Source organism: Electrophorus electricus, chromosome 11, assembly GCF_013358815.1.
Source record: "Electrophorus electricus isolate fEleEle1 chromosome 11, fEleEle1.pri, whole genome shotgun sequence".
In the NCBI taxonomy this organism is placed as follows: domain Eukaryota; kingdom Metazoa; phylum Chordata; class Actinopteri; order Gymnotiformes; family Gymnotidae; genus Electrophorus; species Electrophorus electricus.
Window position 1 is genome coordinate 11,517,910 of NC_049545.1, and position 24,459 is coordinate 11,542,368.

General features: G+C 44.7%; 1 protein-coding gene across 5 annotated transcripts; it reads right to left on the minus strand.

The window, feature by feature from the left end:
* Positions 1-7,713: 7,713 nt before the first annotated feature.
* zbtb18 (zinc finger and BTB domain containing 18) lies at positions 7,714-20,455 on the minus strand. 5 transcript variants are annotated; one of them, XR_004776669.1, is made up of 3 exons: positions 17,984-19,757; positions 14,102-15,784; positions 7,714-7,828 (listed from the first exon to the last, which is right to left on the minus strand). XR_004776669.1 is itself a non-coding variant. In XM_035531675.1 (2 exons), exon 2 carries the CDS (start codon positions 15,768-15,770, stop codon positions 14,169-14,171), a length of 1,602 nt encoding a protein of 533 aa, XP_035387568.1. In that variant the 5' UTR covers positions 15,771-15,784; positions 19,950-20,455; the 3' UTR covers positions 13,778-14,168. The 5 variants fall into 5 exon arrangements, 4 of the variants coding, with proteins under 4 accessions (XP_035387568.1, XP_035387566.1, XP_035387569.1 ...); XM_035531675.1 differs by lacking the exons at positions 7,714-7,828; positions 17,984-19,757 and adding an exon at positions 19,950-20,455 and having other exon boundaries at positions 13,778-15,784; XM_035531673.1 differs by lacking the exon at positions 7,714-7,828 and having other exon boundaries at positions 13,778-15,784.
* Between the last annotated feature and the right edge of the window lie 4,004 nt (positions 20,456-24,459).

Sequence of the window (24,459 nt, forward strand, 5' to 3'; positions counted from 1 at the left end):
CTTTTAATTCAATGCTTCAGTTACAGGGCAAATTTTATGTTGTTTCAGTTGTGAAGACTTACTACCCTGGACAAATGGTGCCTAAGATGAAATCTAACTCCCCTTTTCTTTACAGTGGGACACTGGAGCAGCAGTGACAACTAATCTGCATTTTACTATGAAAGCGCTCTGACCCGCTTGATGAAGATAACACACTTTGGGAGCTAGTATCAGTCTAATCCATATATAGATAAGTGGAAGTTTCTGTAGTAAAATTCAAAAGACACACAATTCCAGTGCCATTAATCTGGAAAAAAACAAGACAATCCAACAAAAAAATAAAGCATAGGACAAGGTGTCTATCTGGGGCAAGTATATAGCATATCCTAAAATATTCCTTACCTATAATTTTGCCCTGTTGAAGTCATTAATGCTCTCTGCTTATTTGTATTCTGCTTGCTCAAATGGCTCAAGGTACCTGCTTGCATTATCTTAGCAGGGTTATTTGTATTTGTCATTATTTGCAGGTCTACATGAAAGAAAAAAAAACACCAAACAATAAATGATCAGCATAATTAAACCATTAGCCTTTTAGGTACATTAAATTGGATAAATTAGGTGAATAAAGAGCTATTAAGGTAAAGTTAAATCAACTTGTTGGTGGAAGTGTGAGTTAACTCAAATTACATAATACAAACTACATAAACACAAATTTTACTTTTGAGGCACCATTTACAAATCCTGTTTAGAGTAAGTGTCCAGTGGAAGCTAATCCTTTGACTCTGTCTGTCAGATTTATATTTAGTCCTTTGACATTTGTGCTAATTAGAAGTGTTACAATACTTTACAATCATATTGGCTAATGACGAGTGGGTTTTTGCAGTTTAGCTATTTCATTAGTTAAGCCTTGAGTTAAGCCTAGAGTTAAGCCTAGAGTTACGATTCATCTAGGTGCTATTAGCCTATAGGTGAAATTAGCCTATAGTGTTCTTTCTCATGTTCCCTAGCTGACAGTCTGCATTTGATCTCCCCAGCACTGATGCAAAGATACACTCACTAGACTCTTCATTTGAAACATCTTTTAAATGCACAGTTGGAATCTCTGACTGTATGTGTTAGCCATCCTCTAGCCCTTTCGTTCCAGCTTCCAAATCCTACCATTAAACCACAATGTGTAAGTGATGTGCACGGCATTCCTTCTAATAACACATCCACCCTTATGCATAATTATATAAATCTGAATGGTCATGTGTACAGACCTGTACAGTAGCTACTTTTTTTTAATTTTTTTTTATCTGTAGTAACAATTCATTAAAAATTTGGAATAGTAGAGATTTAGAAACATTATTTTGTGCTTATTTACTGATAGAGTCTCTTCATCCTGTTGTAGGTGATTTAGAAAACAACGAGGCCAGTATACACACCCACACAAAGGGCTCCTGTCTACTCTGATGGTCTGGTTAGGGCTTGAGGAACAGATCTGCAGGGAGCCACATACACACACACACATACACACGCACACACACACACACACACACACACACACACACACACACACACACACACACACACACACACACTTCTACATACAGACAAATGAGAGAGAGAGCAAGAGAGCGAGATTCTCATTAGAGCAGATGTGCTGCTGCTGTTGTGGTGGTTGTCGCTTCCTTCCTCTGGCCTGATACACAACAGGCAGCTGCTCGGCACTGGGAGAGCGTCTGCCCGACCCCTGACCCTGAGCCTCAGCTCTAATGGGAGCAGGGGGCTGCCAGATGGGGTCGGTGGGCTAAGGGGGTTGGGCTGGGGTTAGGCAGCGAAGTGTTTCTAAGTTCGTAGCGCTGTCTGTTGCTTGTAGAGCCGGTGCATACGTGGGCCATGTTGGGGTGGGGCTCATGGGCGGGGCTTGGGAGGGGGCCTGGGAAGAGCGATATTGCAGCAAATGCACGGTGCAGAAAAACATTAGACACAAGTGGTTTGTTGAGTGGCTTCAAGGGGAGAGGTGTGCAAGAGCTCTGCTTGGACCTCAGCCAAGACACTCAGTTTAGATTATGCAAATATTTCTCCATTTCTTCTTGGAAGTCACGATAAACATGTGTTAACTACATTTAATTAACATAAAAACAATAAACCGCTGTCAAAACACAATAATATGATGACATTACAAAATACTGTAAAGAGCCATGAAAAGAAAACATAGGAAATCTGATGAAATGTCCTAACTACATACAACATTTGATACATAACAAAGAATACACACTTTATACACAGTGTGCCAACACGGAAGATTTATAATCTGCAGACAGTTCCCCGATTTTAACAAAGTGCTCGGTGATGTATAAACCAATGATCCAATAATGACTGAACATAAAGATTTACAATATGGCCATCAGGGGTGAAACTTCTGAAACACACACACACACACACACACACACACACACACACACACACACACACGTACTCTCACACGCACACAGAGTGTGATTCATCCCGCTGTGGTGTTCAGTGAGTCAGCCGTCCACCTCATGGCCGAGCAGCACTGGGAGCTCTGCCTGGACATTTGCTCCTCCATGTCTCCAGAACGGACAGGTGTTGGCGTCAGCAGCGTCCAGACTCGTTTCAGCAGCTGCTGCATGCTTTCAAACACACACACACACACACACACACACACACACACACACGCACCCACACACACACACACCCATACCCACACGCACGTACAGGCACACTTTGCCATACACCTCCCCCAGCTGACAGATGTAGTCACACCACCCAGCTAGCTTTATGGAGCCCTAGCTGTTTTGACTTTAAATATTTGCCCAGGAGGGACAGGCCTGTTTGGGTGAGGCTGGAGGAGCAGCGTGGCTGGGTGTAGGCACAGGCAAGGCTGCAAAACCAGTGTGGCCAACGAGGAGACAGGAACTGCGCAAACACACACACCTCCACACACACCTGGAGCTCCAGAAAGGTGTGAAGCTCAGCTCATTTCCCGGTATATAATGCACGGTCAGACATTCAACCACAACCAATGACTTGACTCCTTTATACATATGTTATTTTTACCCTGTACTCTCCATATATGGTCATTAGCTATGTCTGTTAATCTTCTTCAGGCAGGAAGGTTACCAGCAGAATCCATGTGAGTTCCACTTGGTGTCTGGATCAGACCTAGTTTCACTGAATTTACATACATGAAGTTTGTTTGGATGAAATTCAATTGGATAAATACCATGTGGCAAATCAGGAAGAAAAGGTGAGACACCTGATTAACCCCACACCCATGCTTCCCTTTACACTGTACTGAGTCCACTGCACATATGATATTTATCCAAGCAGGAACAATAAACAAATCTTACCATTATCTTATCAGGTTACCAATGGTTCGTATGGCAAATAAACCTGGTGTTTACTAACATTCACAAATTCTGTTCAACCAACTGTATTTTGCCTTTTAAGCATCCTGAGGCAATGAGTAATGAAGCAATAGTAATGAGAGAAAACCATACGTTTTTAAAATGCTGTTCAGCTATTCTCAAGAATACTCTGTGGCCGACTGTAGTGGAGGAGGTAGAAATTCCAAAGGCGCCCCTGGAGAGGAAGCTAATCCAGCTGGATTCGGAGGGAGCACTGCGAAAAGCACCTTGTTCCGCCATCTGGGCCCACACACTCCCATCCCATTAAGATGCCACATTAAGGTGCAGGTAATTGCGAGAGCCAGCCGACAGGAGTGCAACCCGCCATACTTTTCGACTGTCCAAAAAGAGAGGGAGAGGAGACATGAGAGAGAGAGCGAGAGAGAACGGGAGAGAGAGAGAGAGAGAGAGAGAGTAAGAGACAGAGAGGAGAAAGAAACTTTCCTTGAACAGTGAGTTCATCTTGAAACACTGCTTCTAAGGACTGCCAAACAGATGCCAGTACAATTGCTCCTCTACGGTCCCCTCTCCCCCCGCAGTCTAAGTATGGCGCCCATATGGTTGCAGCTAAGGGAAGCGATTGTTGGTATTGTTCACTTTGTCAGCGGTGCTGGCCGATGTGGGAACGGCTAATGATAATGTCGCCTGCAGATGTGTGCTGGATGCAAACGCTCGGTAGACACTCTCTGGAGAGGTGGAGAGGCGTGGCCCTGCACACTTTGACTGGCCTGGCAGCTCGAGGTCGTTGATGCTGGACGCTGGGACAGGGCCGAACGTGGGGGTGGGGGGGTACGTGAGGTGTGGCGTTCTAGGCTCCTATGCGCTGTTGCGTATCAGACATTTGCCTTTTCCTGTGCTATCTCCATTTGACTGCCATGCCCATTGTAGATAAATAGCTTGAGCTAAATGTGCCTTAAAATGTGAGACACTGGGTTATGTTTTACCTGTGGGCATTGTGAAAGACCTGCTCTTTTGATTTTGGTAAAACTTTAGAATCCATGTGTAATACTGAATTCCTCACCATAGATCACAAATCTCTCCTGCACACAATCGGACCTCAACAAGCAGAGGGGTACCTGCTTCAGAGACTCATGTTTAGAATTATGCAGTGGCGTTGTCAGAATAAAAAATCATATTCATAGTTCATTCTTCATGTTTATAAATCCCAGTGATAATAAAAGGATTTTGGACCCTCTTGCCCTAGTCCTGAGCTGTACCCTTATAACGGACACAGTAGTGACGACTTATGGCAGGACACAGGACACAGCACACAGGGCACAGCACACAGGACACAGCACACAGGACACAGGACACAGCACACAGCACACAGGACACAGGACACAGCACACAGCACACAGGACACAGGACACAGCACACAGGACACAGCACACAGGACACAGCATACAGCACACAGCACACAGGACACAGCACACAGCACACAGGACACAGCACACAGCACACAGGACACAGGACACAGCACACAGGACACAGCACACAGCCATCCAACTGCGCCCAGCCACATGCCTGCTCTTTTTTTCTTCTTTTTTTTTTAGAGGACACATCAAAGTTACGAGCACTGCGATCATCCTCCATCTCGGAGCCTCAGGATTCCTCTTCTGTATCCTGCCGAGGGTGCCGCGCGGCCGTGGATAATGCTGCATTGTGAGAGGGAATGTGGCAAGTTGGCCGTGCCAGGTCCCACAGGCTGTGCCCATCTCTCTCTCTCTCTCTCTCTCTCTCTCTCTCTCTCTCTCTCTCTCTCTCTCTCTCTCTCTCGCTCCCTCTCTCTCACTTTCACCACCGCACGCGTGCTAACCCAGTTCAGGTTGTGCGCATTAATCCTGCGAGTCGGCCTCGGGCCACTCCTGCACTGCTGCAGGTTGGTGTGGAAGGCGACAGATGGGGCCTGCACTGCCGGAGCTCACAGGGAGCGGAGAGGTTGGCATCTCAACGCGGCCACGCTCCTACTCACACTCATGCTGACACTCGCCCGCCGCCGAAAGCAGGTCTTAATATTGTAATAAGCGCTGGCGCGCAGGGCGGATTGGACTGGAAAGAGTCACTGTGTTCTAAGAACCTTTTGTTAGCGATCCTGACTGTATATTAACCAAATGCGGTGTGGCTATTAGGTTCTGCTCCGTACTGCCGGCACTTTAAGATTTTGTATACAATGTTAGGAACAGCAAGCATAATGAATAAAATTGCGATTAGTCTGAAGCTATAAAATATATACGAGTCCCACGTTACCGTCGCTGAGCAATATCCTTGTCAGTTTGTATGTGTGAGCTGTGCCTTGGCACGGCTGTGGTGTGCATCTGCGCTGAACTGAGGTTTGCTCTCCTGCTCCAGCAGTGTGTGTGAGAAGTGCGTGGACCCTGCTGAGTCACACGTTTGTGGCAGGCAGGTGTGGGGCCTCCTCGGAGATGGAACTAGCCAACAGTGTGTTAGAGAACACCTAGCAGAACAAGGCCCAACCATTCTCCCCGTACTCAATAAGTCCCTCACACACACACACACACACACACACACACACACACACACGCACGGAGCACTGGAGGTGTCCTCATGAAGACACGTGTGTGTCAAACTCCGTCAGTATGTCAGAGGACAGTCCTGACATTGACTGAAGGAAGTCACAAGACTCACCAGATGAAGATGGAAGCAATTCATTTAATCGGAAAACATACTAAACATCCCAAATTATGTATATGAATCATAATCACCATGTAATATATGTACTGTTTGCTTTCTGAATACATTTTTCTTGTACTGTCTAATATACTTACATGTTACAGCTCATCAATATGAGGAAGGTGAAAGAACAAAAGAAATTAAATGATCAATGGACTTCAGTCACTGACCTAGGAACAGAGCAGGGCAATAAGGCTTGCTTTTTATTTTAGCAAATGGTTTTGGCTAACTTTTATTTCTTCCACATTACCAAGAGGAAAAAAAATACATTTTTCAGTTTTAAGATGAACTTTGTTACATAAGGAAAATGTAAAAAAACAAACACAAGCTAGTTGCACATGCAATGACACTACGTGAGGTGCATTAGCTATTATTTTCTCTATCATGCAACAGTGCATATAACACAGCGCATACATAGCCTAAATGACAGTCTCAGAGGCCACGTGTCTCTGGGTGTATGCAATAGCATTCTGTAGCAGTGCCACACCAGTACAACTTTGGTGGTCTGGGTTGCTCTGCAAATAGAGGGACCAAAGGCTGCTTTTACCAGCATTAAATTTTAGTCGAAATGTCTTGCACTAAGCATGATTACTTCTGTTACTGATTCTAAAGTGCATTTACATGAACATACTGTCATATTTTGAAAGTTTGTAATTCTTACTTTCGTAGTTTGAGTGGAATTTTCAGGGGTCGTTATATTCAGCTAATTTTCCTGTCTCTACATTACTGCAAGCAAGTAATTTTAAGCATGTTTTCATCCTTGTATTCCTAGTAAACAAACACACAATGGCAGTGTAGACAGTAAACCTGGGTCGCGTGGTGGTTACTTCCTTTTGATGGAAACTCCTTTGAATACAAGGTCCTACATCCCCTTAACAATTTTTGAATTTTATTAAACAAGCCTGACCTTTCAAAATCTCAACACTGTTAATCACAAGAATTAAAACAACAACAAACATGGTAAGAAAATACATGTATAATATATATATATATATATATATATATATATATATATATATATATATATATATATATATATATATATATATATAATTTTTTTAAATTTATTTTTTATTTATTTATTTATTTTAACATTATGTGAATTGGTTTGTTAAAGATTCCCTCTGGCCAGCTGTGTAGTGGAGAATGAACACACAGCTGTTGGCAGAGGAATGATTCCCAACTTTCTTCCTCTTCTCTATTAGGATAAGATGATAACACCTGGCAGGAGCCGGCTGTTACAGGGCGGTAAGCGGACCACGGCAGCACTCGCCACTGCTTTCATCTCAGCTCTGCACGATTCTAGACGCAGAGTAGTAAACAGACAGAAAAGACGCGCTGTTGGGACTCACTTAAAGGATCCACTTTCTTATCTACCCTGGGCTTTGGTTCCACCCAAATGGGGCTCCACTTCCCAAAAACCTGGCCTGTGTTGCTCATAGCTCACAGACTAGCGTCAGTCTCCCACATCAGCCACATATTAAGTGTCCCGGAGTGAACCCCCTAAGGTCACCATATCAGTGGTATACTGACAGAAATTGCTGACTTGCCATTGTTCATATCCTGCCAAGATGCCCCCCCCCCCTCGTATCACCATCCCACACCCTGACCGACACTTATCTGCCACAGACAGAAGCGGTGAGGAACAGCTGGTGCAGAGAGAGGTATGCTGAACATGTGTCACGTAGAAGAACTTGCCACCACCCCCAACGTCTCGACGCTGAGGGCTCCCTCTCGCCTGCAACCTGCACAGAACGACACTTAGGTGTCAGCTGAAGAAGCCACACTCAGTGCTGGGACACTGAGCTGGTCACTTCTGTGTATTTTGTTCTTGGTTCAGAGTGCTGATATCTTCCTTTAAAAGCCATTCAATGAATAGAGGTAGCTCAATCGCTTGGTCTGTTCTGGGTTTGGTAGCAGTTATTATGCTAAATTGAAGGTTTCACTGTATGGCATTTGCAAGCTTAACATTGTTCCTAGAGTCTCTTTTTTAATCGCTGTCTCGATAAAACTGACATAAGTAAAGAAAACTGCAGACTGTAGTCTATAATCACACAATTAAACTCTGTGTATTGATGGACAAACACACCAAAACTCAGAAGTTTGTAGTAACAATAATAGTTGTCAATTACTAAATAATAAAGTTTACAAATCACATTTCTTCAGTAGTGTTTTTAAAGTATGCTTAGTCAAAATTTCAATTACCCTACAATATTTACACATAGTATCATTTGTGTATTGTACATTTGCTGTAAATGTGTCCTTGTGTATTTACTATGCAAGTGATATGACACTCAACAATCGCATCCATTCTATCACCCTCTCCTCACTTAATTTTTTTCTCTCATTCCAATAAAGAATTGCTTAAAAGAAATGGTGTTATATCTCTAACCAGTGAGAGTTCCATACACTTTCTGAGGGCTTTGTGTGTGTGTGAGAGAGAGAGCGAGATTGGGAGTGGGGTTGAGGGGACCTTGGCTTGTGTCTCTCACTCTTACACACACCCTCCCCACACATTTAAGTTTGAGACTGCGTCATCTTTTGTTAGGGAGACACGGGGTGACTAGAATTGCCCCCCCCCACCCCACCCACCCACCCGACAGGCCACTGCACCGCTGCTTTGTCTGGGATGCTGAGACAGGTTGCTTGTTGCCTGCCTTCTGCGTGTGCTGGGTGCTCCACAATGGCTGCCTTTAAAACCCAACAGGCTCTCGAAAGAAAGCCGACGTCCTCCTTTCCTCCTGACTTACCTCACCGTCTATCGGCTCTGCCCTTGTACTTCCCTTCCCTCTCGCTTTCTCTCTCGCGCACGCGAATGCAAGTCCTTTCCGTCTCCTTCAGTTCTCTACAGCTTAGCTGCTCGCCTTCGTCTTTCTGCCTTCCCAAAGCCTCGCTGAATATTTCAGACAATGAAGAGTACAACCACTTCACTCTTCAGCTTCCCATTATTTACAGGTCTCTTGCACGATAACATCACACCGTCCATTTTCAAGGACCGCCTGAAGACACCAAGGCGCGCGTCTCCGCGCGTCCTCCCCCTCTCTCTGAAGCAGACAGCTGGCCCGGCGAGCAAAGACAGCACCGCTGCCGCGGCCCAGGCGGGCGCAGCTCGGGGCGATGGCTAGGGCCCTTCGGAGCCACGTGCTCCGGCGCCGAGGAACAGCCTGGCATGCTGCTCGTGTGAGCTCCAGAGCCGTAGCTCGAGACAGTGGCCCAAGCTTCTGGACCCCCCACCCCAACCTGCTGAGCCTGCTACCCTTCGGCACAGCCAAATGTTTCTGCAGCTGCCCTTTTGTGCCCACTTTTTCAGTAAACAAAGGGCAGATACAAATTAATGACCTCAATTCATAGTGCACAGGAGAGGGGAGTGTGAGAGAGTGAGTAAGGGCAAGGAGACAGAACATTTCCAAACAACTTAAATGGTCCCCTCTAACCAGAAGTTAAACATGGGGGTGGGAAATAAGTCATATTACCACATGACAAAGGTTCATTATTCATAAGGTGTTTATTTTCTGGGATTTTTAGATTAGCGGAGGAATCGCATCAACATTCATGGAAATGACTGCTTTGAAGTTATGGTTGGCTATGCAAAGTTAAAACAAATGTTTCTACTGCTTTTAGGTTGATCACCTGTGCAGCACTGTATGGAAAAGTGTCAGTGTCACTCAGTTCTCCTCAGTGTGAAATGAAACAGAATCCTGAGTACTGACTACTTAGATCTGTTTTTTAATGTGCTCATTCACCTCAGTCACTAGCAAACAACTTTCTGTTTGACCAGAGTGACATAAAGCAGTCTTAAAAAAACACAGTGAGCACTAGCAAATTGGCAGTGAAGGTCAAAACATATACACCACTCAATAAAGGACCACTGAAAAGAATACATGTACAAGAGTATGGAAAACTATACATCTCTTTAAACTCTTATTCTCCTAGAATTAAACAAATATTTATAACGATGATCATATAATTAGGAGAATTTTGAATCACTCATGTTCATAGATTAATAACAACAACAGTACAATCCAGTTGTAGGGGAGGGGAAACTGACAGCACAACATTTAAAAAAGGAAGGGTAATATGTATCTGTTTGGAAGGAGCTGGTGGAGTGTGTATTGTGTGGTTGTGGGGGTGGGGGTAAAGTCTTACAGCACATGGCCATCTGTGGTAGAGGCCTGTTGAGTAACGCTCCCCGAGTTAAAAAGTGGTTGGTCTTTAAATCATCTGTAAGGCCAGGTTTGCAGCAAGACAATAGATAAACCTGATTCGTGTTGATGGAAAACAGTAGTTGAAGTGGTTTGGCAGAAGGCTGGCTCTGTCTCTGTGTGTGTATGTGTGTGTGTGTCTCTGTGTGTGTGTGTGTGTGTGTGTGTGTGTGTGTGTCTGTCTATGAGGGGGTCGGGGGAGGGGTCAAGGGAGGGGTTGGTGTTCGTCAAGCTGCTGCACATTTTCCCAGGTCCAACCCACGGTTTTGCTGAAGCACCAGGCAGATATTAACGCGGCACATACACACAGGCCATGCATTCATGCGCACACACATCCGGACAGTACCCAATCTACAGACCTCACTCACTGGAAAACATGTTTCCACCCACACAACATCTACAGTAAATAAGATTATTCAACTGAAGGCAAAAACACACTGCCAGTCTATAAATCGTGACTATCTCCATTCCAAAGTTCATCAGCGTTAAGAGAAAAATGGCACTTCTCAGGAATGAAGGTACTTATAATTTATTGCAGTTTGCACACAATTTAAAAATTTCACCAACAGCACACCAAAAAGTACAAAACTAAACAGCCTCATAATTTACCTCCCTTGAGAAAATGAAACGTACTATGATTGTCAAAGCTAAATGCCTAAATCCATAAAAAGAACAATGTGAACATACCAAAAAAACTCAAATGGGAAGCAAATACATATGAAGTCAATCTGCTTTTTTTCCAGAAAGAGATTGTCCTTTTTCTTGACATATCTTTCAATTTATTCTCTCCCGTCTCCTACGCACTACATTTTGTTGTTCTTCTTCACGCTGGGTGTTTCCAGGTTTCAAGTAAACTAAAGGTTTGTCTTTTTAATGGACATGCTTCATACACCATTTCACAGCTTCACTGCCATTTAACAGAAGTTAAATAAAACATCCAGTAACTCGCCAGTTCCAGTTCTCGCCCTTGGAGCATGAATAGGCTGTTAACAGTAGTTTAAGGCGGTCAAGTACAATAGTAGAAGCCAGCATTAAACAAAGGAGAAAAAACAAACAAACAAACAAACAAAAACAAAACCCCCACAGTTGATATTTTTTCTTTCACATATTAGAGTGCAAAAGGTAAAAGTACCACTGTGCAAAGCGCCACAAGGCGTGCGTGCGCTGTTGCCACAGTTCAACCCTTTCCATTAGCTGTTGCACCAACCAAATCTATGATGGGGCAGCTCAAGCCCTTAGGACCATGGAGATATGTGAGCACCCCTTCTGCCTCACTGTACCCCTACCCCACTCACCCCCTCTCTCAGCCCCTCTATACCCCTCCCCCTCCCCCTCCCCTCCATACCCGTTCTCTTACCCCGCCCACCCTGCTTCCTCACTCTGCAGCAGACCCAGAGGTTCGGCACTGCCTTCGCAGCTCCATGACAACGGAGCTTTTCCAAATTTAGCTGTTCTTTTCCTTTTTTTTTTTTTTTTTTTTTTAACTGACAAATTATGTCTAGGTGAGTTTTTTTTTTTTTTTTTGTTCAAATTTTCACATTCATTAAAAAATAGGAAAGCTGAATGTTAATTTATACAAAACCAAAAGAAAAATAAAAAAGGAATATATTTTCAAATCACATACACGATGTTGAAATTGTTACTCTACAGCACTGTAACGCTTTTTATTTTTCAATGATCTAGAATTGATAGATTTTGTAATGTAATAATGTCAATGATTTTTTTCACTTTAATTAAGAGTTAAAAGGCATCATTTCAGCATCAGTCCGATTTTGTTAGGTTTTTAAAGGTGCAACCATGCATGCCAAACATTTACTCCTGTCAAAGAGGAAGGATTATGCTTTGAGTACAAAAAACACACTCTCTCTCACTCACACTCTCTCTCTCTCTCTCACAGCACGCACACACACACACACACACACACACACACACACACACACACACACACACACACACACACACACACACACACACACACACACACACACACAATGAGCATTATGCTGTTTACTGATTCTTCAGCTTGTGCCATACACAGTAGATGTGATGAGCCCATCTTTACTGACGCGTTATCACAGCAACTGAATCTTCATGGCCACAGAATTTGAAGCAAGTGCCAATCGAACAGATAAATAAATAAATTACGAACAAAATGCCGACACGCTTTCAAATGGTAGCGGCGAGTAAACAGGATACCAAGACAGCAGTTGGAGACCAGCAGTGGAGGAGAGCAGCATGTGAGGAGGTGCTAAGCTGGAACCACACTAGCTTTGGTGAGATGTTCACAGAGGTCAAGCCTCTACTGACACCAAACTTCTGCGTCCCATTTCGAGCGTGGACGGAGATCCCTTGGGCACAGACGTACTGCAGTCTAGCATCAGTGCATTTACACCACCTTCACAGCCCAGCAGAATGCTTTAACAGGAGTCATTATTAAACTCTCTAGTGAGAGGAGGAAAAAAAAATCAAAGACTACTTAGGAATCAAATGAGTTAATTAAAATACACTCTCCAATGCAAAACAACAACAAAATAAGAGTAAGTTAAATAAAATTCATGCAATTTCTACAGCTGTAATATTAATGTATATATTTGTTTTAAACAGACAGGTGCCCTGACTGTAATGAATCAATTACAGTGTACAGTAATACAGCAATTCACATCTTCTTAAATATACAAGTTGGACATCATGCAACAACAGATCCCATTTTGAAAACAAAACCAAAAAACCTTTTAAAACACTACAGAAATGTCTAGAAATGCAGCAAAACGTGAACCCAATTTCAGTAGAAAACAAGTCTCATGGGTCTGCAACTAAAGACGTCAAATCATTAATTCAATAATCAAAGGATATAAAAATGTGTCAATTGATATGAAAAAGGAGGCTATACATTGCATGAGTGCCTTTTTGTCTTCTCAGTCAAGTTTCCTATCACAAGTCAAAAAAATGTACAAGAGCCTAAATAACATAAGCTTTGAGCTTTTTCGAGCAAACATCCTTGCAGAATTTAAAGGACTAGCTTGTTAACACACTGTGTTTGCACACATGTACACACATGCGTGAGGTAACACACACACACACACACACACACACATACACACACACACACACACACACGCATACACACACGCATACACACACGCATACACACACGCACACGCACCAGGTATGATATTTGCAAAATCAATATATAGTAGTGCACGATATATACACATACTCATAACTGAGTCTTATGTGTACAGGTAAATATAGGATTGTAGTACCCGTTTAGTGTATGCGTCTCAGTTTGGAACTTCCTCAGTGTATTACCTGATAACTTCATGTTTTTCATGGCATGGGTGTTCAGGAGTGTATGTGTGTGTGTAATTATATATATTTAATTACACGTACATACATATATGTGTATGCGCGCGCGTGTGTGTGTGTGTGTGTGTGTGTGACACACACACAAACACACACACACACACACACACACGTACACACACACACGTACACACACACACACACGTACACACACACACACGTACACACACACACACGTACACACACACGTACACACACACCAAATCCAGATTCACCCATTCACTCAGTATGTCAGAGGTGACAGCAGTAGCCAGCACCCATGTTTTATAAAAATGGAAAGAAAAACAACTAAACTAAAAATAAATCCCACAACTAAACAGACCAGAAAATAAAATCAGTAGTAACATTTTCATGTGCTAGTAAAGTGCAATTTAACAAGATAAGCGATGTATGTAGAAGAAACATGACTGATGCAGACCTTTCCGCCATCACCCCATAGCCCTCTTTCCTTACCTCTCCGCCCCACAATGCCGCTCTCTCTTAACTTAAAAAGCAGTTTGAAAGGTGTTGTGTGTAGCTTTCATTTCCATAGTTCTTGGGAACTGTCCTCCAGCGCCCAGTCCCTGACAGCCGGCAGGCTGAGCGTCTCGCTCTTCACTGAGAGCGAGTTGACCAGTTCGCAGTGGAACTTGCGGATGTGCCGGTACAGGTCCCCCGACTGTGTGAAGCGCCGCTCGCACCACTTGCAGGCGTGCGGCTTCTCACGCGTGTGCACCACGGCGTGCCGGCTCAGGTTGTGCGAGTACTGGAAGCTCTTGCCGCACGTGGTGCACGTGTAGGGCTTCTCGCCCGAGTGCGTCCGCTCGTGCCGCTTCAGCGTGTACATGCAGGAGAAGGTCTTGCCGCAGATGGAGCAGGTGGGCACATTGACGTCGCCCGCCGGCTTGGCGCGCACCCCCTCCTGCTCGCGGAAGTGCGTGCTGAGGTGGATCTGCAGGATGTGCGGGCTTGGGAAGACCTTGTTGCATAGGGGGCACATGAAGATTTGTGCGTGCGGCGCGCCCAGCATGCTGGACACGTACGGCAGCAGCGAGCTCTCAACGCTCGCCGTCTCCTGTGCCCGTTCGCCCTCGCCGCCCAGCGCGCCCTCGCCCTCATCCTCCACCGCCTTGCCATCGCGCTCCAACTCGCGCAGGGCGGAGAGGTGCGCCTCCAGGCCCAGGCGCCGCTGGGCGCCATGCCCGCCGACGTTGCCGCTCGCAGCCTCCTTGGCGCCGCTGTGCTCCATCTCGTAGTCGCCGGCCAGCAGCTCGTCGTCGTCCGAGCCGGCGTCCTTCTCCAGCTTCACCTGCACCAGCGGGCTCTGCAGGCTGTCGGGTGTGGCGGCACCGCAGAAGAACGGCTTGCTGCTCGCCGCCTCGCCTGGCGGGCCGCTCAGGCCTGACTTGACCGACAGATCGAGCGCGCAGTCGGCGTCGGCAGAGACGCCGCGAGACGCTGCCGAGCGCCGCGAGAGCGAGCCCGTGGAGCTGCTGGGGCTGCCGGCGGGCGACTTGCCCGCATCGGGCCCGTGCGCCTCAGCCTCGCCCGGGCTGGCGGCGGGTGAGGCTGTGCGCTCGGACCGCGGCAGCCGCATCCACACGGCGCCGGGCTCCCCCCGCAGGCACTCGCCGCGCTTGCCCTCCAGCTCCTCGTCGTCGCTGGGCAAAAGGTCGGCGGTGGCCGGCCGGCCTGTGCTGCCACCCTCCGAGAAGCTCTCCACCTTGTCCGAGCAGCTGGAGGCGTCCTCCTCCCGGCGGGTGCTGTCCGCCTCGGCCGTGGCCTTCTGCTTCAGCTTCTTCTTGCACACCTTGACGATGTCGTACATGTGGAGGTAGCTGGCAGCAGCCAGCACGTCCTCCACGGGTAGCGATTTGAACTGGAGCTTGCCCTCGTACATGAACTCGAGCAGCAGCGCGAAGGCCGGCGCCGTCACAATGTCGCTGTTCAGATGAACAATGTCCCTTTTGTCCAGCTGGTCCTTGTAAAAGAGGTGGAAGTACATGCTGCACGAAGCCAGCACGGCACGGTGGGCACGGAACTGGGCATCGCCAACCAGAACGGTGGAGTCACAAAGGAACCCCTGATGTCGCTGCTCGCTCAGACACTGCAGTAAATGTCTGCTGTGGTCTGGAAACTCCATGCTGTCTTCATAACCTGAAACAGACCGCAGATGTTAGAGAGGCCCGGCAGAACAACAATTGTTTTGTTTGCAGCTCTTTGTGGAACTTCTCTCTTTCCCCACCCGCTCAACCCCCTCCCTCTGCCCCCCTGCACACAGACATACACTCACTGGCTCTCACACACTAATTCTCTCTCTCTCCCTCCCTCCTCTCCCTCCTTCCCTGTGGGAACACTAGAAAAATGTTCACCACAGAGCTGACATAAAAGGATTACAAATATTCAAGTTCAAACAAATAACATCACAATATCTGCGATACTCATTTCTCTTTTCAGTCCTCGGTCTTCTGAGCGCATCCAGCTGTGTGTGTTTTACGTCTAGTTTCACTTGTTCTGCTTTTTCATGTTGCACTTTAAAGTAAAACATAAAATGTTCGGAACAATTGTCACAACAACTAAAATGAACTGAAGCAAAAAAGAAAATTAGCTTCAATTAAAATTCCGTTGCAATGCGTGTGCGAGAATGATAGGGTTGCCAGTGCGCTTTTAAAAGCAGGAGTCCCAATGCCATAGATGCAAGTCACTTCACCGCCTTTCCTCATTGTATTCCTGGAGCAGTTATTTTTAATAACCCACTTTGGCCAGGACAGCGCGTTTAGGTAACAGGCTTACAGGTACATAAACAGCTCCCTGGCATGGAACGCACTGCAGCAGTCGTGCTGGCGACAGCTAAGCGCGGTGATCTTTAGGGTTATGACGAGTGAGGCGACCCGAACAGCAGCACAACTTTCCGAGTGGCAGGAGACGAGATGAGGCGGTTAGCAACGCGAAGACAAACGGCCCCTGAGCACCCGGCGCGCAGACACTACCAGTCAATGGAAATACCAGCAAACCCAAAAGAGAACGATAAGGAAGAATGTTAATCACACCTGTTACCCGTGGAGATAGCTCCCGTCTCAAAAAATGCATGGGCACCATGTTCAACCAGCACACTTAAATGAACTCATTTGAATCTTCATTTAAATCTGATTGGGATACCAAGCCAAGCTCCCCCCCAAACAGCGCACAGACCTTCATTAATGAGGGGCTTACAGCGAGGGGGGGGGGGGGGGGGGCATGGGACAACCAACCCCTAGCCAACCCATCCTCCTCCTCCTCCTTCTCCTCCTCCTCCTCCTCTCCCCTCCCCAAATCTTTCAAGAAAGGGAAGATCCTCCCCAAAGAGGCACAGCCCGTAGCAGATTTACAATACAATCACTTTAAGTGCCCCCGTAGTCTACATCAACCCTAATCCTTAAAATGGCTAAAAATAAAGATTGCAGGACAGCTCGCAAGGTAGCGGCGATCAAATTAGAAGGCTGGGAGGACAGAGAGGGACGGAGAAGGACGGAGAAGGAGGCTTATGAACATCTGATCCAGCTGACTGGGGCCATATGGCAGCTGCTGCCCAGATAAAGAGATTAAGACTAGGAGGAGTGAGATTACAGCTGTCTAGCCAATTCGGGCAGCTCAAATCTGCAAGTTCTAAATTAGTCACCACCAACAGAAAAGAAAGAAGTGAACAACAAAAAAAAGTGACACTTGAATGCCAGACCTGCTGAGGAACAATTCAGAAATCACACGACTTATTTGAGCAATTGTTTTAAAAACTTTTTAGAAAGCAATTTGGAACAGAGCACTATAGCATGCTATGCTGCCACTCTATGAGATTAAAATTATTTGCATGCACTGAGCATCTCTTGCCAAAGGAATCAAGGTTTAAAAGCAAAAGCAAACCGTTAGGCTGTATATCATTTAAATAAAAGCTGAAGAACATCAGACAGACAGTACTACTTATCTTAAAACACAAGTCACCACACTTTTTTTATGTCAGTAAACTTCACATGAACACAAAACATCAGCAATGGTATAACTGTTACAGCTAAACTACTGTTCGCCATTGATAGAAAAGCAAGTGAAACCAAAACCAACAAACAGCTTAATGAAAGGCTTGCCTGGTAACCTCGTCCTGACAACAAGAAGTGTCACTCGTCCCCTGCCTGGTTACGCTACACCAGAGCAAAATCCTTCACTTCCCATTTCACACGGTTTACCCTCGACTGATAACAGCCACGCAAAGAAGGGGGTGGTGAGGGGGGGGTTGGGGGGAGACTTAACGAAAGCCTAGAAAGCTTCCTATTCAGAACACATGGCTGTTTCTCGGACCCCCCCCCCCCCCCCCCCCCAGTACAGTACCTGCGGTACGCATCAACTTGATTAAGTCCACTGTTGTGGTAGCGCCTGCTGTAGCTCCCTTCGCAGAATCAATGAAGGGATAGTGGGAGGAGGAGAGGGAGAGAGGGAGGGAGAGAGAGAGAGAGAGAGAGAGAGAGAGAGAGAGAGAGAGAGAAAAATCAAACTGCGAGGGACAGATGCAAAGTGGAGGAGATGTTGGAGGGGTATGCGATGCCTCCTCCTGCCCACAGATCCGCACACACACTAACTCCCAGTCTGTGCGGCAGAAGAAAAGACTGGGGGATGGCAGCCTGTCAGCTGCTCTGACATCATGTTCAGATGGAAATGCTACCTCCAGCTGTGCTCCTTTTAGTGCCATATGCTACTTCTCTACACTCTTGCCACCAGCCTCTCCTTTATACAACTTTGTTTCTCTTTCTCTCCCTTTAAAAAAAAAAGGAGGGGGGGGGGTTGAGAGGTGATTCTGTGGAAAACTGGCCAACTCCCCCCTTACTTGTAATCTCCCAGCAAAGGAGTACTTTGGAAAATAGGTCTACGTGAAAGCCGACACTTTTTTCTAACCTAGTTTCCTGCACAGAGAATTTAAATACCCTCAAGTTTTCTCCCTCTCTGCTACTCTCCTTCCAGTAACCATAAACAAAGGCCAGCACAGCGCATTTGCAACTGACAGATCCACACAGCTGATATTGTTTTCGACTTTTTTATGGTTCACTGACCGCACCATTACTGTCATTCATTTCAGTAACCCCTTGGACAACTGACGGAAGAAAAAAATGAAATCATAGACAATAGGAATGAACCTATAGACCTCATGACTAGGGCTTTAACAAAAGACACTGTGTTGCTTAATAGTACTACTTAAGACTTCACGTAACCTATTTACTGTTAGCAAGATATCTTGCGGGAAAAAAAAACCCCATTTATTTCGTCCGAACAACAATTATATGATATGCCACAAATGAAAGGAAAAGACGCACTATAGACTCAATGATATTCTATAACAGATTTATCCCAAATAAACGTTATGTACAAGTTTGTAACGTGGTGTAAAAAAAAGTATTGATTTTTTTTTTTTTTTTTAAACTAGGGCACTAATCACGCCCGACGCTGACAGTTGAAAGTAATAATCAAATAATTAGTCCGCAGCATCTGTCAAGCCTGGAGGAAACATATCCAACAAACATCGGGCAAATGAAACTTATGCACCAACGCGCAAACAAAAGCGCTGGGTTTCATATGAGGTAGTTTAGCTTGAGAATAGCAGCCGATAAAAGGAAAATAACCCACTTTATTATCCGCGTTTCATATACTAATAATCGGAATTATTCTCAATTATTATTATCAGTTACACACTAAACCCCAAGTCGAACATTTTTCAAATACATATAGCGAATTTAAGAGCAACAAACTAACCCCTGAGCTAAATACTGTTGGACTGAACAACATGCCAAACTAGTTTCCATAACATCCGAGCGCCCCACGAAACAATTGCGACGAGACAGCCGTGCTAAGTTGGCTACTTTTACTTCTCTAAACTTAAAAGGTTCGACTCATTTTTCATCCGTCAAACACGTCGAACTGTTTGATCAGAGGAGCCCAAGTGTCCTTTATCTACTTCGGGGTAATTGTAAATGCGATAGCTGGCTCTGTCCTCCCACACGATTTCAGCGGTACAGAGCACACACCACAACATTATAACAACCCTGACCCCGCGCGCCGAGGAAAAGCTAGCTCGTGGCTAACCAAAGAAAAGTCACCGATCTGCCCGCAATGTTATATTTCTGCAGCAGGCCACGATTCCATAACCAATCCCGCGACACGCTCTCTAGCAACTATTTTTTTTGGTGTGTGTAAAGGCAACAGTCGCCAGAAAAGGATCGTTACTTTTCCCACAACAATCCACCCCAGCTCGACCCCCCCCCCCCCTTCATCTCCTTAAAGAGCACCTCGTATTAAAGGCACTTACAGACAACGAGGTCCGGTGTCTTCCCCGCGTCCTCTGTCAAATCCTCTCGGCCGAAAAAGAACTGGATTGACTTTCAGCAGCTTTCCATGGCAGCCCTTGCAGCGGCAGGAAAGACGGAGCAGGCGAGCGGAGAGAGAAGAGCTGCGGCAGCCAGATGTTTCCGAGCTGTTGCTACTCAACTCTCCAGTAAAGAGGAAGCGGTTGACTGGCAGCGCAAAAGCCAATGGAAGAGGCGACAAGGAAAGCAAAGGCAAATTGGAAGCAGCCGCTGAGGGGGAAAGAGGGAGGGATGTCTCTTCTCGGCGTAGGTTGACACCAGGCAACAGTGAGAAAGCAGAAAAAAGGCCAAGCGAACTGGTTCCTAGAACAGACTGGCGCAGAGTGCAGAGCGAGTGAGATTGCGCAATGATACGTGGGTACTGTAGTCAATCGACCAACGGCGAAAAAGAGCAGGTGCGTTATTCAACTTCCCTCGTCGCTCCTAAAGGTGAGAGAATGCGTGAGAAATATCCAAATAGACCACGAACACGCAAAATACTATATATATATATATATATATATATATATATATATATATATATATATATATATATAGTAAATACGAATATGTTAAGGTACATTATGTAATTCATGAATGTAGGTTCCTGCTTTATGTATTTTTATGTATTTATGTATTTCAATAGAATACAGCCTACTAATGAACCTCTTATTATAAATATAAAATATGTTAAATTATTTGGAATTGAAGTGAGGAAGGCAAAAACAAAGGTTATTGTTACAGTTTTGCTCATTTTTGTTACGTTCCCACATATGACATCTTTTTTGAATTTTGAATAAAATGCAATTACTTGGGGGATAACTGATTTGTGCTTGAGAACAACTGAGCAATCGTTCAGGCGTGTTTATTTATTTATTTATTTATTTATTTATGAAAATGCATGTGCTTGATTATTTACACATCACCCTCTGTGCATAAATCATTGTTGCTGATGAATTGAATAAAACAAATTCAGCAAATAAAAATGTACCAAATAATTGTTTCTTCTCATTTTCTTTTTAAATAGGCCACTGTGGCCAGAGTTAGACATACACTGAAAAAAAACAAAAAACTATTACAAGCGCAGCTAAATGGAAAAATAAAATAATGACCAATGTGGCAGTACAGATCAAAAGTTAACTCCTTCAAAGTTGAGGTCTCACTGCAATACGGAGACCACAGAGACAGTGCAGTGGGACTAAGTGCAGGGAGGAGTGCATAATCAAGTGAGTGTAGTAGCCTCTCTGATGCGTAAAGCCAAGTGCAATCAGGGCCTGATGAATACAGTTACTTGTTCCTCATAGCTGGCTGTGAAAGCCCCTCTCCTCAACACACACTGTCATGGTCCCACACTCGGTGTGCCTCTTTTGCCCCAGTAAATTAATTGCTGTTACTAATACATTTCAAAACAAACCACTGTCCTCCCAGGTCTGGAATCATGACCTCATACTATTTTTATTTAATACAAAGAATGGTTTCCACATTAAACTGATGTAGTGAATGTGCCAGTGTGAGAGCCACTGCATGCGGGTGACAGTTTATAGCTTGCTGCGTTCTTTCAATTGTTGCCGTGATGACACCCAACAATCTGGTCCGTATTCTGTCAAGGACTGTCAAGAATAATTGTCAGTCAGCAACACTCACATCACGATACACTAGAACTACGTGTGTAAGAGTGGCTTACAATAAAAGCTAATAAGTCCACTGTTAATTATTACGGCGTACAGACAATGATTGTTATTGGCTTACACATTTGCTGAAATTTCACTGCTTTTTTGTCTACATGTATTTTTGTTTTTTGGGAGGGGGTGTAAATAGACAAATATGGTACCAATGTTTAAAAGTGTAGAACCACATCACAAATCATTTATAAACATGCTAAATATGTATTCAAAAGTTCTATTTCATCTGATCGTATCTCTGTTCTCTGTGTGTATGTGTCTGAAAGAGCAAGCAAGCAGGTGAGGGGGAGAGAGAGAGAGAGAGAGAGAGAGAGAGAGAGAGAGAGATAAAGAGAGTGTTCCAGTTATTAACATAACTATTTTTGTTCAATGCCCCAGCATCATAACCAACAGGCCTTTTGATCCCAAATGCTTTTTGGAGATTGTAGTTTGAAAATTGCTGTGCCATCAGCTCTGGCAGCCTGATGTTTGAAATGATATTTACTGCAGTTCTCTCCATCTGTTCTAACTGAAGTGAACCATGTGAAGACCTGCCTTCCCAGCCACTGAAAGCCAGTGCCCAGGACTGCTGTGAAGTCATTGCAATGGTACCATTAGAGGAATATTAAAAATGGTCCCTAATTCAAAAATTATTTTGTGTATTGTGTCACCAAATGCTAGCTCTTATGAGTGACTAACAACATCACAAGTACTAAGTATTAATGTTAGTGCACCGTGAAATGTAGTCCCTGAAACAGCATTGGTTAGAAATCAGATTAAGTATGGGGAAAAAACAATTGTTAAAAAATCTTCTTTAACCCTCAATGCATGTATATGTCCATATATGTATGCAATTAACCATCACAGAAAAGCTGAAAAAACTCCCCACAAATTTTGTTGTATAAAACTGACCTCGGTAGGCATTAAAAAAGTTCACTACTACAAAGGTTATATTCGTCAGGCTGCGTTATGTCTGTCTGAATTCCTTCCTCTAGAGGTCACTGTGGAATCCATGTTTGTAAAAGCTATATTCACACATTCCATATATCAGCTTTAGTAGTCTCTATACATCTCAAACCTTTTGTTCCAAACGGCATTATTATTAAAGAATGCATATTTCATATTTGCTGACATTTAAACACTAGACACACACACACACACACACACACACACACACACACACACACACACACACACACACACACACCTAAGCATGTAAGAGAGAAAGCGCTCTGAGGCCCAGCATGCTTAAGCGTAACTCCCAGTCACTGGGATTCTCCTTCTGATTATGCTAATATATGTTGCTTGGAGGTAAAATTTCATGGGGGTGCCTGCCATTAGACAGGATTAGGCAGATGCTGATACACTGGCCTTTTTGATGGGATTAATCATGCTCCAGAGCACAGAGCACAGAGAGAGAGAGAGAGAGAGAGAGAGAGAGAGAGAGAGAGAGAGAGAGAGAGAGAGAGAGAGAGAGAGAGAGAGATATGTCCAGTGGCACAGCTGCATGGCAGTGAGAGTTTACTCTGGGAAGTACCAGTGGAAAGTGTTGTACTTCACACCTCAAGGTCTGCTCTCTCTGTCTCTGTCTGTTTTTGACTCTCTCAGAATCTGGACCAAGATCCTAAGCTTTAAAGACCACAAACACGACTGATAGGTACCCGCAGGCTAAAGAATCTCTAGTTCACCTGGCATACTTTTTGGTTATAACAAACATCTTAATTTTGCTTAGATTTTCCATTCATAATCATAAATAGTAAGCCTGTTCCATTTAATTCAGCTGCACCCAGTAGATGGATATCTAATTTTAATACATTTTTATACATTTAATACATTTTATCTTTATGAATTAGCTATAAGTGTTTGAAAAACAAACTGTACCTAAAGATTTTCTTTGCTGTGCTATTTTGTTCCAGATGGCTACTGGTTTGCCTCAGCATAAATGCCTACCTACCCAACAGAAGCACCACTGCTAAATTAACACCAGTTGTGTTAAACTGGTCTCTGATGTATACTGTGTAGTTACACCAGTCACCAAAGTGTATCATAGGTGTTAATTTAACACTAATGATTTGGCTGTGTAGCAACAGTTTAAGCATAATGTTGAGATCATGGCGTTAGATTTTTTCATTACAATAAAAGAAAGTGCTAATAGATGCACAGTGATACACTACTAATCAAAACGTGAAAATAAGTTAGACGAGTAGCCTATTGCTTCAGCATGCTCAGTAGCAATAAGAGGAAATAACTCACTCGATCATTCATTTTACGTAGTTGTGGAAATACTTCCACTTGCACATAAGCGAACTTACAGTAAATACAATTAACCGGGCTACAGCAACAGATAGTTACATTATTAGCATAAAGACGATTTTCCGCCTAATTGTCCTTAATTACCGAGCAAACATAAACGAAAAGCAAAACCGCAGCAGTGGCAGTGAGAAATAGCGTCGCTCTTCCTCCCCCCAGCCAACGCTGTCGGGGAGCGACAGAGAGAGCCGTGCGCCCAGGGGAGCGGGGGAGAGGAACCCCTCTCATCAGCCGGCCGATCGCACAGTCTCCGGAGGAGAGCGGAGGGACCGCTAATCTGGAGCCCATCCTCCGCTTGTCCTCTCTGGGGACTCAGCAGCAGGGCTGAGCCTGCTGCACACCGCAGTCCCACAATTATTATAGCTCATAACAATTAGCATTTAATTAAGCACCCAGCCATATGGAGGAATTCGCTTTTAACTGCTGAAAACATGCTGATGAATTAAGGATAACGCTTTTGGTGAATAACACCGCTGGAAGAACGTGACTCTGTGAGACTGTG

Bases quoted from the DNA above. Each gene is read 5' to 3' on its own strand.
- zbtb18 (XM_035531673.1), bottom strand. From the start codon at position 18,341: ATGGCACTAAAAGGAGCACAGCTGGAGGTAGCATTTCCATCTGAACAT. The intron at 15,785-17,983 runs GTACTGTACTGG...GGTCTGTTTCAG, and splicing joins CAAGTTGATGCGTACCGCAG to GTTATGAAGACAGCATGGAG.